This window comes from Diceros bicornis, chromosome 16 (assembly GCF_020826845.1).
Source record: "Diceros bicornis minor isolate mBicDic1 chromosome 16, mDicBic1.mat.cur, whole genome shotgun sequence".
NCBI lineage: Eukaryota > Metazoa > Chordata > Mammalia > Perissodactyla > Rhinocerotidae > Diceros > Diceros bicornis.
In genome coordinates, this window is record NC_080755.1 from 12,022,418 (window position 1) to 12,037,871 (window position 15,454).

The 15,454-nt window shown below is 43.9% G+C and overlaps 1 protein-coding gene across 2 annotated transcripts in view; it reads left to right on the plus strand.

Annotated features, from left to right (window-relative positions):
* The window catches only part of TMEM241 (transmembrane protein 241), a 128,781-nt gene that overhangs the window by 47,246 nt on the left and 66,081 nt on the right, over positions 1-15,454 (plus strand). For both annotated transcript variants that reach the window (XM_058556813.1, XM_058556814.1), the window contains 6 exons: positions 1,481-1,506; positions 4,694-4,745; positions 7,200-7,248; positions 8,004-8,049; positions 9,226-9,261; positions 13,531-13,565. In XM_058556813.1, the coding sequence (XP_058412796.1) occupies positions 1,481-1,506; positions 4,694-4,745; positions 7,200-7,248; positions 8,004-8,049; positions 9,226-9,261; positions 13,531-13,565 (244 nt within the window). The remainder of the gene's footprint in view (positions 1-1,480; positions 1,507-4,693; positions 4,746-7,199; positions 7,249-8,003; positions 8,050-9,225; positions 9,262-13,530; positions 13,566-15,454) is intronic.

Below are 15,454 nucleotides of genomic sequence, written 5' to 3' on the forward strand. Positions count from 1 at the left end.
ACGATGCAAACTGGATTGTTTAGTAATGCATGAAAACTTAACATAGTCTTCATAGCAAACGACATGTTTCTCTTGTCAGCACTTCACTTTTAAACAGTATGTTCATACTTCACACTATCTGAACTCGAGTCAAAAAATTGCAGTTTGGGGCTTGGCCCCGTGGCGTAGCAGTTAAGTTCTGGAGCTCCGGGGGCCCGGGGTTCTCAGGTTTGGATCCCGGGCGTGGATTGACGCACCGCTTATCAAGCCATGCTGTGGCAGTGTCCCGTATAAAGAAGAGGAAGATGGGCACAGATGTGAGCCCAGGGCCAATCTTCCTCAGCAAAAAAGAGGAGGATTGGCAACAGATGTTAGCTCAGGGCTAATTTTCCTCAAAAAAAAAAAAAAATTGCAGTTAAGGGGCCGGCCCGGTGGCATAGCGGTTAAGTTCGTGTGTTCCACTTTGGCGGCCTGGGGTTCCCAGGTTCAGATCCTGGGGGCCTACATACTCACCTCTCATCAAGCCATGCTGAGGCGGCACCCCACATAGAAGAACTAGAAGGACCTACAACTGGGATATACAACTATGTGCTGGGGCTTGGGGGAGAAAAAAGAAAAAGAGGAAGATTGGCAACAGATGTTAGCTCAGGGTCACTCTTCCTCAAAAAAAAAAATCCTCTGTGGTCTGCCTGTTCATCCCTCCTCCTACCCTTTAAAAAAATATATTAAAATTGCACTGTGTCCTCAACTAGCAAAATAAGCCTTCCGAAATGTTCGTAATTAATCTGTTATTTTACCTGACCATTTCCCCTATCAAATATAGAACAAGCTATGCTTCTCCCTGGCAGAACTTTCTTCCTGAGTGCAAAGGACTGATTCCCTTAAACTGACTAATAAAAAGGAGCCGATAAAGGTAGAGTCTGCATTGGAATTTCTTTATTTCAGGGAGCTTTACGTGCCAAGTTTAGATTTCCTCAATCTGCCCTTTTTTCCTTCTCTGTGAAGGTGGAGTCAAATGTCCCTTCTCCTGTTTCTTAATTTACACATCATTCCAGAGAATTTATAGCACTGCTCAGAGTCAGAGCTGGATTCATGGAAGGAAGATTTAAAGAGACAGACTGGAATAGAAGTTGAACAAGAGCTTAATTTCTTGTCTTGCACAGGTTACATTGATTTCTCTCTGTCCCCCTTGCGTGGTGTGTAAGCTATGGGAAGGCTTGGCCCCGGCGTCAGTTTTTTTTTTTTGTGAGTAAACAGGATTCGGATGGTGAGAGAGGTAACCGGCACATGCAGAGGGCCCTGCCCGAGTGACTCACCCCTGGGCCTCTGAGTCACCCTTCATTTTGTCCAAGAAGAAAAAGCCACAACAAGGCCTCAAGTGCAGCAAGCTGTTAAGCCCCCAAGAAACTTACTCATAATTTATTTGCCTCTTGACCTAAATATTTTCTTTTAAGGGAAAAACAATTTTTAAAGACTAATTATGTCTCTTTATTTCCTACAGAAAACTTCTCCTGCAAAGATCTGTAGGTAAGTTTTAAAAAAAACCCACAAACTTCTAAAATAGAAGATTTAACCTGATTTTAAACTTGGATGTTAAACTGTTTGTTGAAGATTCGAACTTGAGAATTGACAAAGGAATTTCTTATAAACACTCGTATCCCTATTTTGTACCTTATTCTAAAATTTACTATCTCTCTTGCTCTTTTTTTTTCTGAAATATTTTATTCCTAAGGGAAAAACAACCCATGCTAGATTTCAGTCATTGATGCCCAAAACTTCGCTGAAAGTTGTGCCAAACTGATGGGGAATGAAAATGGAAAACGTGGAAAGGACTTAAAACTTAAAACATAACGTTTGCAGTTTATTGGTTTTTAAGGTTTCCCGTGGTGAAGAGCACTGGCCTGTGAGTCCAGGGATCTGAACTGTGGTCTTGGGCAACAGCAAAGTGACCGTGGGCAGGTTTCATAAGCCTTTGTGCCTCAGTTTCCTGGGCTGGACTCTCAGGCGAGTCCCTGTACCCCATGTGCTAATTCTAACCTGGGTGCCTTGTTCTGTGCTTCCTGCTCCTCTGCAGTAGCTACGAAGCCTAGTCCTGTAGACAGAAAACCAACAGAGACACTTTGACACGTGGATTTAGGACTCTCTGTTTCAAATATTTCTGGGCTTTCATCCAATCTCCTTTTTGCCTTTATTACAGGCTGCTACTTGAAAAAATAAAACAAAACCACCATCAGGACTCATCCCCGTGTTTAAAAGATTAGCAGGTGTTAAAAAGAGGCATTAAACCCTACTAATACCTGATATAATCAGGTATTGCTCAAGGCCACGTTTGGTGGGAAACCAGGGCCTATCTCACACCCGGCTGTCCCCTATCTCCCCCTCAACTCCGAGGGGTTGTCTGTTTTGGGAGGATCGATAACGCTCATTGCCTGTAGCTGGGGAAGCGTCCTATATCCTGTAAAGCCTTCCATTGTAGGTAGACACCAAGCCCATTAGGGCTCTCCTCTCCTCCCACCTAAAACCTGCCTGTTGGTGTGCTGTCCCAGAAGCCCTTCCTGACAACCTCCCTCCACTCACCCCACCCTGCCTCTGAGTCTCTCTGCCATCTGGTGCCTTCGAGTCTTCTCGAGGCCATTTGTGTGTGTGCCTTGAAAGTGGGTGTGGCTGTAGGGTAGGGCTGGAGTGGAGAACCTTCCTGTGCCATCCAGCACAGGATGTTCTGTGTTGTCCTGATCTTTCCATGGCTGTCAGGCCCCAGCTCCGAGGATTCCTCCGAACCAGGCCTCCTGCCTCGGGCTCAGCCGCGTGCTTGTCTGTTGGGTACACAACTCCATGTGATGACAACAGCGAGGACTGTCAGGGGTGTGGGGTTGTGGGCAGAATTGGTTAGCATCCTATCGTCAGTGTACTTAGGTTATAAATATCAGGTTGTTATGTATTACATATGTATGTGAATAATATAGAATTCTATGTGTATAAAATATATATGAGATGTCATATGACAAAGTCCTCTGAAAAGGAAAATGCTATATTCACTGCTTCCCTTCGTGCCTTTGATCCTTTGTTGTTTGCCAGCTAACGGAATGGCCAGTAGTGAAGGGGCTCAACACTATATATGCTGTTGCATTATAGAATGGAAAGAGGGAGAAAGAGTATGTGATAGTTTGGGTTTTCTGTTTTCCGGTGCCGCCTTTTAGGAGGAGAGAATGATTGGAGAAAGCTAGAGGGCAAGATCTTTTGGTGTATGAAACCCAGAAGAGATATGCTAAAAACTGTGGATTCCTGAACCACAGATAGTTCCAAATCGACTTTCTAATGAATGTGAAAATATCTGTGATTGGCAGTGTTACTTTTTTGTGCAAGAATTAAAAAAAAAAAGTTTATTATGGACATTTATAAACATTTATAAAAGTAGACAGAATAGTATAATGAAACCCTGTGTGCCCATCACCCGGCGTCAACATTGTCAGCCTGTGGCTCCCCCCGGCGCCTCGCTTCAGCAAATCCCAGGCATCATAGCTTTGCATCTATAAATATTTCAGTATGTGTAAGAGATTGTTCTAATAAATCTTTATTTGGGAAAAAATTGAAACCTATAGAAAAGTTGCAAGAATATTACAAGGAACTCTCATATACCTTTCACCTAGATTCACCCATTGCTAACATTTTTTGCATTTCCTTTCTCTCTCTCTTCATATATATATATTTACATATATATCACATAAAATATATAAGAAAATATATATAATTATTCTTACTCTTATTTTTTTCTGAACCATTTGAGAATAAGTTGCGGACATCATGGCCTTGCCCCTAAATACTTCAAAGTGTGTCTCCTAAAAATAACAATCTCTTGTATAGCCACAGTGCAATTATTACATTTAGAAAATTAACGTCTGATGCAATACTATCATCTAATATTGAATCCATGTTCAAATTTGGCCAATTATCCCAATATTGTCTTTTATAGTAATCTCTTCCCCCAAAGATGTCATGTCTCTTGCATATCCTTTAATCTGGAACAGTTCCTCAGCCTTTCGTTGGCTTTCATTGCCTTCACCTTTTTGGATAGTGTAAACCCGTTGTTTTGTGGACAGTCCCTAAATTTGTGTTTCTCTTGGTGTTTCTTCCTGATTCAGTTTAGTTATGCATATTTGGCAGGAATACCACACGAGTGACATTGTGCTCTTCTCAGTACCTCCTATCAGGAAGCACATGATGTATTTCTGTCCCATTATCGGAGATATGAAATCTGATCATTTCATTAAGGTGGTGTACAGAAGATTTTAGTATTCTTTCCATGGTGTTTTCTTTCTGGTAAGCAGCATGATTGTAGTGTGATTGCCCAATTTTCCTCTAGTGTATTTTTTGGTATCTGTAGTTAAAAAAAAATCTCTTTTTATTATACGTTTCACAAGCACTCTGTTTTTCTTGAGTGAGCCAGCTGTGGTTTTGCAAATGTCCTGCAAATGCCTGTCTCTGGGAAAATGGCTGGCTGAGCACCAGAGAAGGAACCATCTGGTTATCAGTAGAGCACATAATTGAAAACTATGTCGATGGTGGGGTTCTCACAAGATAAGCAGGGAACTGGGCTTGTTCTCCCAGGATCTTTGCCTCATCCAAGCTCCAACTGATGTATTTCATCCTCCACACTCTCTGGGAAATGCTTTGATGTTGAGAAGTGAAGCTGTGTGTTTTGTCTCCCCCTCCACAGTGTCCTCTTCCTCCTGGCCGCTGCAGGATGCCTTCCCTTCAGCGACTCCCAGGTAAGTTCAGGTAAACTCATTTTTGCCTTCCAAGTTTCTTTTACTCTCTGAAGCCTGTGTGTATGAGCAGAACTTCCTAGTCCTTCCCTTAGAAACAGGCTAACCCTGGCCTATGCAGAGGCATTTGAAAGTTTCAGGCTGGGTACCTTTTGGCCAGGCCAACACCTTTTCCTCAGGCCTTTGCCTTCTCCCCAGGGCTGCGGCAATGTGCAGAATGCTGGCCTCTGGGTGCTCTGCTGGGTGCGGTCTGTCCTCTGTACGTGCTTGGAGAACCTGTAAGCCAACACTCAAGTTGCCTCTGCCTCACTCATTGAGGTGGAGTTGATTTTTCCTCTCATCTCAAGGGCCTCCTCTGCAGAGGGATTTTCACTTTGTAATCCTGAGTTTCTCTTTATGAGGCACTGAGGACCCACCTCCACCTCCAGTAGTCATCTCATTGCTGGGTCTTTTCTCTTTCTTTTCTCCCCCGGCATTTATTAAGTCCCCATCAAGCATCTGGCACTGAGCCAGGCTCTGGGGCCACAAAGAGGAATTGTCCTCGTCCAGGCAGAAGTCGGAGTCTAGTCAGAGCAAAGGGGAGGAGAGCAGACAGTAAACAGATGATTATAACACGGGGAGGCCAGGCTGTGTCCAGGGAGGTACGCGGGGCTGTGAGGCACCTGAGAAGATCTGGCAACTCAGGAAGAAGGAATAGGAACAATTATAGGGAACCTGCTTTGGGCCAGACTCCATGCCAACGCTTTATGTGCCGTAGTTTATTTAAAATCTCACAATAATTCTGTAAGGGCAGGGACTATTATTATCTCCATTTCATAGCTAAAGAATAATGAGGCCCAAAAGGTCACCTGCTGACAAATAAGTGGGGATTTTAGAATTTAACCCAGATCTTTCTGGTGCTACAGCCAGACTCTGTGTACTGGACTTAAATCTTGAAGTGTGAAGAGGAGTGAGCCAGGAGAAAGCAGGTGTGGGCAGAGTCCTGCAGGTGTCCTGAGTATTCTGTGATTCAGCTGTAGGGGAGGAAGAACTATTCCTCTACCTTCTAGGTTCTTCTGGCTCGTCTAAGAATTAAATTGACATGAGACAGAATAACAGGAGAAAATCAAACAGAGTTTAGTAACATGTATACTTGGGAGAAACCCAGGAAAACTGAATAACTTGTGAAAATGGCTGAAGCCACCACATTAAACACCTTCTTCAGTTAAAGACAAAGGAGGATGTTGGGGGTAGTGGTTTGGGACTTCAAAGGGAAGAAGGCAATTTATGTGGAGATGGAAAAGCACATGTTTGATAAACAAATGTTAACTATGCCTTGCAAAGACAATGAGCGATGGAGAGGACTTGGATTAAATGGCCCTTGCTAGGTTCTTCCCCATCTATCACACCTAGTTTATATCATACTATAGTTATCTTATGGTATTAGCTCCTTCTTGAAACAGGCCTTCTATCTTAAATTCTTTTAGGCAGTTAGAGGGAAGGTGAAAGTTTCTTTCTGAGTCTTTTGTTCTTAAAAATAATTAAGCCAGAGCCAGCCTTGATGGCCTAGTGGTTCAAGTTCCGCGCTCTCACCGCTTTGGCAGCCTGGGTTCCTTTCTCGGTTGCGGAACCACACCACTCGTCTGTCAGTTGCCGTGCTGTGGTGGCGGCTCACGTTGAAGAACTAGAAGGATTTACAACTAGGATATACAACCATGCACTGAGGCTTTGGGGAGGAGGGAAAAAAAAGAGGAAGATTGGCAACAGTTGTTAGCTCAGGGCGAATCTTTCCCTGCCAAAGAAAATAACAATAATAATTAAGCCGGAGAGACACATTTGGGGTGGCAAATTCTGATCCCCCACACAACTTTATTGAGCACCTGCTATGTATGCCCCTGTGCTAATTCCTGCCCTCCTGGAATTTACCATCTAGTGGGGGGTGGAGATATAGACAGATAATAAGTAAAATAGAGTGTGTTTGATGAGGTAAACTCCTATGGAAACAGAGAGGGATGGGAAGAAGAGGAGGGAATGCCCCTCGGCTGAGTCGGTGGGGGAAGCATTCGTGCTCGGGGAAGTGCACGTTCTCTCCCTGGAGAGGAGGGCAGTAGATGGGACTGGACGACTTGAGGGGCTTGTCAGAGATCCTTGGGTGTCATGAGTTTGGATTTTATCTTGAAGTCACTGGGGGACTGCTGAATGATTTTAAGCAATAGGTGACACCATCTGATTTGCCTTTTAGAGATGCCGTGTGGGGCAATGTGGAGAACAGGGAGGGGGGCGCTGGAGGCAGGGAGCCTTGTTAGGAGGATGTCACAAGCAAAGGGGTGAGATGAGGAGGGACTGGCCCAAGGCCCCAAGAGTCCTGTCTTGGCACCCTTGTTTGGCACTGTGCATTGACATTTAGGGTTTTTGATGGCCGCACTGGATCCTGTTTGTCTGTACTTATAGCCATTTTTTTTTAATCCTGTGTTACAGTTTGATGCAGATGGATATTTCTGGGCTGTAATTCACTTATTCTGCATAGGTAAGTTTTAAAAGCATGCTCACTTAAATAATTGAGGCTTATTATTTAGAACTTAGTGTATATCCACTTTTTAGTGACCCTGGACAATAGGAAGCTTAAATACGAGATGTCAGGTTAAAATTAAATGGGCATTTTCTGGTTTGATTTTCCTGTTTTGGAGTTTTCCTCAAATGTTTCCAGTTCCCATATAGTCTCCTCTTGTCATGACAAACACACACAGCTCAGGCTCTGCTTGCTCAAGTCCACTTGTGGAATGCTGGTTGGTCTTCTCTAAAAATGGTGGGAAGAGATCCAGAAGTTTGTGTCAAAAACACTCTCTTTTCACAGTATACCAAAAAAAAATTTAAGTGGGTGAAATAAAAGGACCATCTGACTTTATTTCAAATCATATGTTCAGTGTTTCCTATCTGTAGTGTTGGGGGGAAAAAATGGTCCCCTGGCTTTGTTACACACAGTCGGAAGTCCTGTGGTGTCTCTCTTTCTCATGCGCACCCTGCAAAGGAAACCAACAGCTTCCTGTTAATTGTGCCCTTCTGTTGATCACAAGCCTTCCCTGCCTGCACCCTCCACAGAACTGCATAATCACAGGGGATTATCGAATTCGCATCTTTGAAATCTCCCAAAGTGGTGTTGGTCCTCCTGCTGACTGTGGGTGACCCTCGCGGGGCAGAGGATGTGGATTTTGTGCCTGGAAGTGCAGGCAGCCCTTTTCACAGCATGCCGTGTGCCAGTGACTTATGTTGCTTCATTTTCAGGGGCTTATAAGATACTACAGAAGTCCCAGAAACCCCACGCGTTAAGGTAAACTTTTAGTTTGGTGAGTTGTCCTTTGGTTAAAGGAAAGGGGTGAGACCCACCGTATTGTGAGCTTCTTCCATTCAGCCAGAGACTCTGCAGGTCTAGGTGGTGGTGAGGGCAGCAGGCTCAGCCCCAGAGCCATTTCTCTTGCTGTTGGGCTGTTCCAGGCCGGGTCCACCAGCACCTGAAACATGCCAGCCGTCAGCAACCTGTGAAGAGCGTGGAAATCTCTCTCTTCTTCCTTCAGGGGCAGCCATTTAGATGACATTTTGACAAAAATTATGTGCCCAGCTACCTTGGGCCCTGGTTTACCTCCTCCAGCTTGGAGGCATAACTCTTCTCTCTTGTTTCTCCGGCCCCTTCTGACTTGACTCAGTTTAGACCTAGAAGTCTCCCCAGTCACTAGCTCTGTTCTGAGGTGAAATGAGGCCTTTGTGATGGACAGTCAATGGAGCAGAGTTGGTGAATGCAAATGAACAACATGAGAATTCATGTCTTGGTTGGGCTGGAGCTGCCAGGTCAGAGCCCTCGACTGGGCAGCTGGCCTCTGGGTCTCAAGGCTGCATGAGGGCCTGAGGAGAACTCTGAAGGGCCTGACTCCTGGGAGAAGGTTGTACACTCTGAACATGTGTGACTTTGGGTCCCTAGAGCGCCTTTCATTCTTTTAATAAAGAGTTTTTGCAGCAAGAAGCCAGTAGATTTAGAGAAAATACAGGATGCCCAGTTAAATTTGAATTTCAGATAAGCCATGAATAATGTTTTCAGTGTGAGTATGTCCCATACGCTGTTTGGCACACACTTACACTAAAACATTGTTCTGTAGCTGACATTCAGCTTTATTTGGGGTCCTGTATTTTTATTTGTCAGATATGGGGTCCTAGAAGCCAGTCCAGTGGCTTGGGAGAGTTGACACTACTTTTAAAGTGGTACATGTACACACGGGAAATAATCGGCCCCCAGTGAAAATGTGTGTGATAGAACTAAACAAGGAAAGGCTTTTACAAACGGACCAGGGTCTGGTTTTGAGTGTAAAGTACTCTTCATACTATTTATTGATAATTTATAAATGTAGTAACTTATACATAGACATAATTTGTTAATAGAAGATAACGACTATTTTTGTGTGTAAAACACTTCTATTATTTCACGTTTTATCTTTTTTTTTTCCTCATTCTTTAGTGACATTGACCAGCAGTACTTAAACTATATATTCAGGTAAAATATAATTTACATTTTCAAAGAATAACTCATATCCTTCTAGAGCTAATGGATTTTTATTTTTCAATAATATTTTGATTAAGGAGTTCTGAGCCAATGTGCCTGCCAGGAAGGCAAACTAAGTAATCTGTGAGATGATCAGATTTGAGGAAACCAAATAGTTATCCTGCCCTTAGGCCAGGTAAAGGGGCCTCTGTCTGGCCCCACACTTCAGAAGGCCATGCCTCTCCCCGTGGGATATGGAGTCTTTAAGGCTAAGGGGACATATCTTCCCAGAGTCCTCACCCTTCCTTCTAGACTGGGCCCTGGAATTCCCTACTCCAGTGGTTCTGAGCTCGGTTCCAAGGCTCCCTGGGTCAGTCTTCCTAACTCATTCCTAGACCCAAAGGGTATCCACAGAAAGGCTGTTAGTTGGGGGGACGTGGATGGAAGGTGAACTTGCAGGCTGAGGTGTCCGCACACATGTGTGTCAGGTCCTTGGGGTGCAGGATGGAACCTGGGGTGGAAAGTGAAGGGGGTGCATTGGGAGCGGGGAGCCAGAGGCTGGATCCCCCCACACTGCCGCATTCTGACGTGAAGCTCCAAGGACTCCAAGAATTCTGACTTTTAATCTGGACTTCCAGGTTGTTTTGAAGGTATATTTATTAAGGTGGGATGAAGTTTGAGGCTTGATTCATAACATTTATTTTTTTTTTAATTTTTATTTATTTATTTTCCCCCCAAAGCCCCAGTAGATAGTTGAACGTCATAGTTGCACATCCTTCTAGTTGCTGTATGTAGGACACGGCCTCGGCATGGCCAGAGAAGAGGTGCGTCGGTGCGCGCCCAGGATCCGAACCCCGGGCCGCCCGCAGCAGAGCGCACGCACTTAACCACTAAGCCACGGGGCCGGCCCTTGATTCATAATATTTAAATACGGTATATGGACTTCCGTTTGTACCCTAGCCCCAAGCCAAGCAAAGAATGGGGGTCAGCCCGCTAAATAGAATAGCTGGGGAGCGTACTTTTATTTTAGTAGTCTCAGACTGTGCGCTGTGGGACCTCACTGAGAAAGAGAGATGTGCTGCTGGGAACCCAAGTTTGCATATTGCAACCACGTTCAGTACAGAGGACCGACGTCAGAGAGGTGCTTCTTAGAGTCTGGTCACGCTCCTTTCTGGAGGAAGTTACTCAGCCTAAAATGTTCAACATAAGCTGTATTCTCCATTTGCAGATAGAGCTCATAAATATCTTAGTATTTATTAAAACACCTTTTTGAAAGCAGGATTCACCCCAAGCATGGCTGTGGGCCTCTTTTGTACTCAGCTGAAAACAATCATTAGTTCCACTCTGCCCAGACCCACCAGCTGCCTTTTCAAGAGACTTTTCTGAAAATGTGGAAGGCTCTTGGTATTTAAAATGTTTCCATGATATCAGGCCACTTTAGATGGTTCTTTTTCTCCACAGAACTTATAGCCAAGTCGAGCAGCAGAGGAATAAGGGGATGGAAACATGCGCCTCTATGCCCCCCGCTAGTTCTCCTGTCCTTACTCCCTGCCCACCTCCCAGCTCCTTCATCCGTGAGGATGTTCACTGCCGGTGGGCCTGGCGCTCCAGGCTTCCTGGCTGAGCCCTCCACCCACCCTGCTACAGCCACGATTCTATTTCCAAGTCCTCTTTCAGTACAAGTGACGAAGATGCGTGAATCAGAGCGAGGGCCGCTATTCGGTTTCCCTCAGGCACTGGACGCTGAGGGCGTGCATCCAGAGAGCTGCAGTCACTCAGGTCTGTGGGCAGCTGTGCTTGTCTGTGCCAGCCCAGCTCTGCCAGCCAGGGCCAAGCACTGGCTTCATCCCTCCATTTTTTGAGAGACCCAAGTATTTGGATGGTTCTCTACTTTGGCACATACTCTTTATTTTCTTGAGGATGTGTATGCCCCCTGACCCTGACTTTTTGACGTTCCTCATATAGAGAGAGGTCTAGGGCCAGGGTAGAGAGGAAGGGATGAAGGAAGGAATAAAGGAGGAAGTTGTGTATGGAGCTGAAAATAAATGGAATGGCTAAAAATGGCATGGCTTTAATCTGCATTTTCAGAAATTCAGGCAATTTATAAGGAATGAATATTATGGGATGTACGCCTAGGACCATCTCTTTTTAATGTGAGCAGACAGCAGTCTCTCCTTATCTATTCCATAGAAAATTACCATAATGTTCCCTGTTCATACTCCACCTCCTGATTTTACAGATGAAATTGTATGTGTATATGTCAAAGGGAAATAGGTATTCTCTCTGGGGTGTGACTTTGTGGAACAGAAAAAATCTAGTGGAGTTTAGCCTGGGGGGATTATATTTTCCTTGTATTTTCCCATTTTATTTCCCATGTGCATAGGAATGTTTTCTATTTTGTTTGCCGCTGTATCCCCATATTAGACAGTACCTGGCACTTACGAAGCACTCAATAAATGTTTGTTGTGTGAATGAATTTAAAAAATCTGTTTATCTGGCATAATATACCTTTTATATTAGCATAATTTCTTCATTAGAGTTTACATGTAATATATAATCTTAGAGCTCTAGAGGGCTTCAAGTTATATTTCTCTTCAAACATATTCCCACCACAAATACACCTAGAGGTGATTAATTGCAATTCAGAAAACATATGGCGCACCTGCTCTCTGTCTAGCCCTGCTAAGCACTTGGATCCAAAGATGAATCAAATGTGGTTCCTGCCCCCAAGGAGGTCACAGTGTAGGAGTGAGGAGTGGTATAACACAGTTTGTAAAATTCAGACAGGGATTAGAGAACCAACTCTTTTATTTAATTATTTCTTCTTATTTTTACTCCCTAATATTTTCTTTTAGAGTCACCCTCAGGGGTGATTCTAATGATGGCATTTGGGATACATGGCAGGCCCTGGGAGATATTTTGGGATGGAAAGGGGCCCCTTGTGTCCTGCCATAGGAGCAATAACTTCTACCTCTGAAGTTATAACCAAAAGGGGATTCAGGGAGATAAAATAATGGAGTATGTGTTTTCCAAAGAAAGGAGATGGTAAGCAGACAGCCCATGGAAAGGACAGAAAGTCTCCAGTCTTGTTTGTAGTGTGTGTATTTTTTACAGCTCCATATCTTACAAACCTCCAACTTCTGAGCGACCAGACATGTGGTGCATTGCCTTTCCCCCAACCCTCCTCTCCTCCTGTCACTCTCTGTGGCTCCTCTGGGAGCCATCAGAGAACCTGTGTTTTAGAAACATAGCAGAGGAGGAGCCTGAGGAAAACAGAAATGGTGCTGGGAGATAACCCAGGATGAGGGCAGGGCAGAGCTGATGAGCTAACACTGGTTTCTCTGCTCAAAACTGTCTTCTACACTGCCTGTAAGGTCACCAACTAGGGATTTGTTGCACTGGGTCTCAATCCTGGTGCACTTTAGAGCCACCAGGGGGCCATAACAAAGTAACAACTGGCCTGGACCACACCCTCAGAGATTCTAACTTAAGCCAGGATGTTGGGCTATTCTGATGTGCAGCCAGGGTTAAGAACCGGAGTAGGCCATCCAGCACTTAAAAAAAAAGTCCTTCCTGTACTTGGGTAAAAGGTTTTATCCCTAACCTCTAACTAGATCAGCTGCCTGGATGGCATAGAGTTGTGATGGAAGAGGGTGTAGAGGTGGGTGTAGGGCAGCGTGAAGGCGCTGTAGATGGGCACTGGGAGATGGGACAGGCTTCCAGAGAGGAAGATGGGAGGGTGCCAGGGGTGAATATGACCTGCATCAGGGGACTCTTCTCCTTTTCATCCTCTTTGGCATCAATTGCAAATGGGTGCAGGTAGTTTTCAGGCCATGGTAGAAGAGATGGATCATTTTGTGGGCTAGCTTCTTGGAAATTTAACTACTTTCTACACAGTTAATTTTGTGGCAAAAATGGATTTAGCTCATGCTCAACAGCTAGCTTTTAGATTGCAGCCTATTTGTAATTTAGAGTTTGCTTTGTTTAGCTTACAAATACTGTTTGTCGATGGGATGAGTATGATAACAATTTGTGGCGTGGCCGAACCTCAGAGTGGGGTGTCCCAGGGCAGACTCAACCCTCTTAACCAAAACCTGCGGCATTTTAGGAGATTCTCACTTTCTTGCTGAGGAGTTGGATTTAGGCAGAATGAGACTATTCAGGGCAGATAATTTGCCCTTAGGCAAATCTCACCATTTCCAAGTAGAATGGGTGGAAACGTGTGGTGGTGTTTGCTCGTGCAGGGAAGTGTTCCTCACTGCTATGCTGTTTCTTTTTCAGCGTGGTGCTCCTGGCATTTGCGTCTCATCCCACAGGTAACCGTCTGTTTGTTTGTTTATTTTACAAGCCCCATTCAAGCCAGCGCTCTCTGGTTATGTGTCTGAAGGACATTTTGTAAGAGAATGTGGTTCCCTTCAGGATGTCAAACCCAGAGGTTAGCAATGGCCCACATACTTGAAACTGTTCGTAATAACCCACTGTGGGTTTATTGCCCATGAGTTTATTCTTATTCCTTCTTGACTTTTATTATCTATGTTTTCATCTGGTACTATCTCAGTAAACTAGTACTTGCTTTGTCCTCTTCTAGAATTCCTTCTTCGAGCATCCAGAATTAGTCTTCAATTCTAATGCTAAAGATTTGGTGAAAAAGTTCAAATTCACCCTATTTCTAACTTTTTAATAATTTTTATAATTTTTATCATATGTTATCATCCCATTTTCATAATTCCAGATTAAAGAAGTCGGGTTTTAAAACTTACCTTCACTCTGTTGCTGCCTCTGTTATTCTATGGTTATTTTTCAGCTTCAGGAATTGTCCACAATACTCTGTTCCATTTGTGGTTTTTTCCCTTTGGAAGGTTTTGAAGTTGATGCCAAAGATAAAGCAATAATAGCTGTGTGTGGTACAGCTGAAAATACACGTTTTATTGGTCATGCTCCTTAAACTAGTGTTTATTGACTATTTGCTATGCAGAAGGCATTTCCCAAGCCCTCGGGGTCTTGGTTTTCTTATCTGTAAAGTGAGAAAGGTGGACTGAATTATTTCTAAAGCCCCTTCTAGCTCTCAAACTGTGCCCCAAACAATCTCAGCTTTCTGTTGCTTAGACTATTTGAAATAGTATCTTCAGAGAACTGTCAATAGTGACTCGCATAATGTTTCTAGATTGTATGTGACATATCCAAACCCCTGTCTCGTAAGGATAATTTGAATTACTTTTTTCTCAATGCGTTAGTCTGCCCTTACCCACACTGAAGCACCTCTGCTCTATTCTGCCCACTCCCACAGCCTGGTGTTATCTCACAACCATGAGGTTTGCTGTTGAGTGACCTCTTCCCTATCATTTGTTGAAATCCTATCCTTTATAAATAGATATTTAAGAGCCTATGAAGCGTCAGCCCCCTTAAAATGTGTTTTGGTCAAAGGCCTTTGGAAAGTGATTGTTTGCTGGTTCTTCTTGGTTTACATGTTCATTTACTGCTGAGTGATTTCTAGTGGATTTGGGTGAGTAATTTTCACCTAAAGAAATCACTCTGCCTTTCAACTAAGAAGTTACGCTTGTTCATTTGTTACACTGGTGATTATCAGAGCTGGAAGGAATCTTAGTAATTTTCCAAGATGCCACCCATTTTACTAATGAGGAAATTGACGCCCAGAGGAGCTAAGTGAGGTGCCCAAGGTGAGCAGAGGAGGTGAGTAGCAGAGGGAGACTGGAGCTTAGGTCTCCTGACCCTCTTTCCAGGTTTTTCTTTTGAAATGCTTCTTTTTTCAGTGATCTCACACTTCATTATGAAGTCTCCCGAGTGAGTGAATGCTTTTGTATGATGTTCCTAAACTTCTTTCTAGAGCTTCTCTTGGTAAGGAGGGCGGTTTTTTGTCTACCAGTTTCTGAGCACGGTGACTGCTGGTAATGGTTTATGCCTTTTGGGCAACATTCCCACATTTCCCTTGAGTTATTGCTAAACTTTTAGGTTAACACAAGAAGGCCTTGGGCGATTAGTTACTCTCTGGGAACACAGAGTGGCCAGCAGCCTGAGGCTGTAGAATGGTCTGGCAAGGGAGTTATTTAAAATAGCTTTAGCTTCTTTTTGAGGTGATAAAAATGTTCTGGATTTAGGTAGTAGTTGTGGTAGTGGTTGTACAACTCTGTGACTATACTGAAAGAAACCACTGAATTGTACACTCTAAAAGGGTGAATTTTATAGT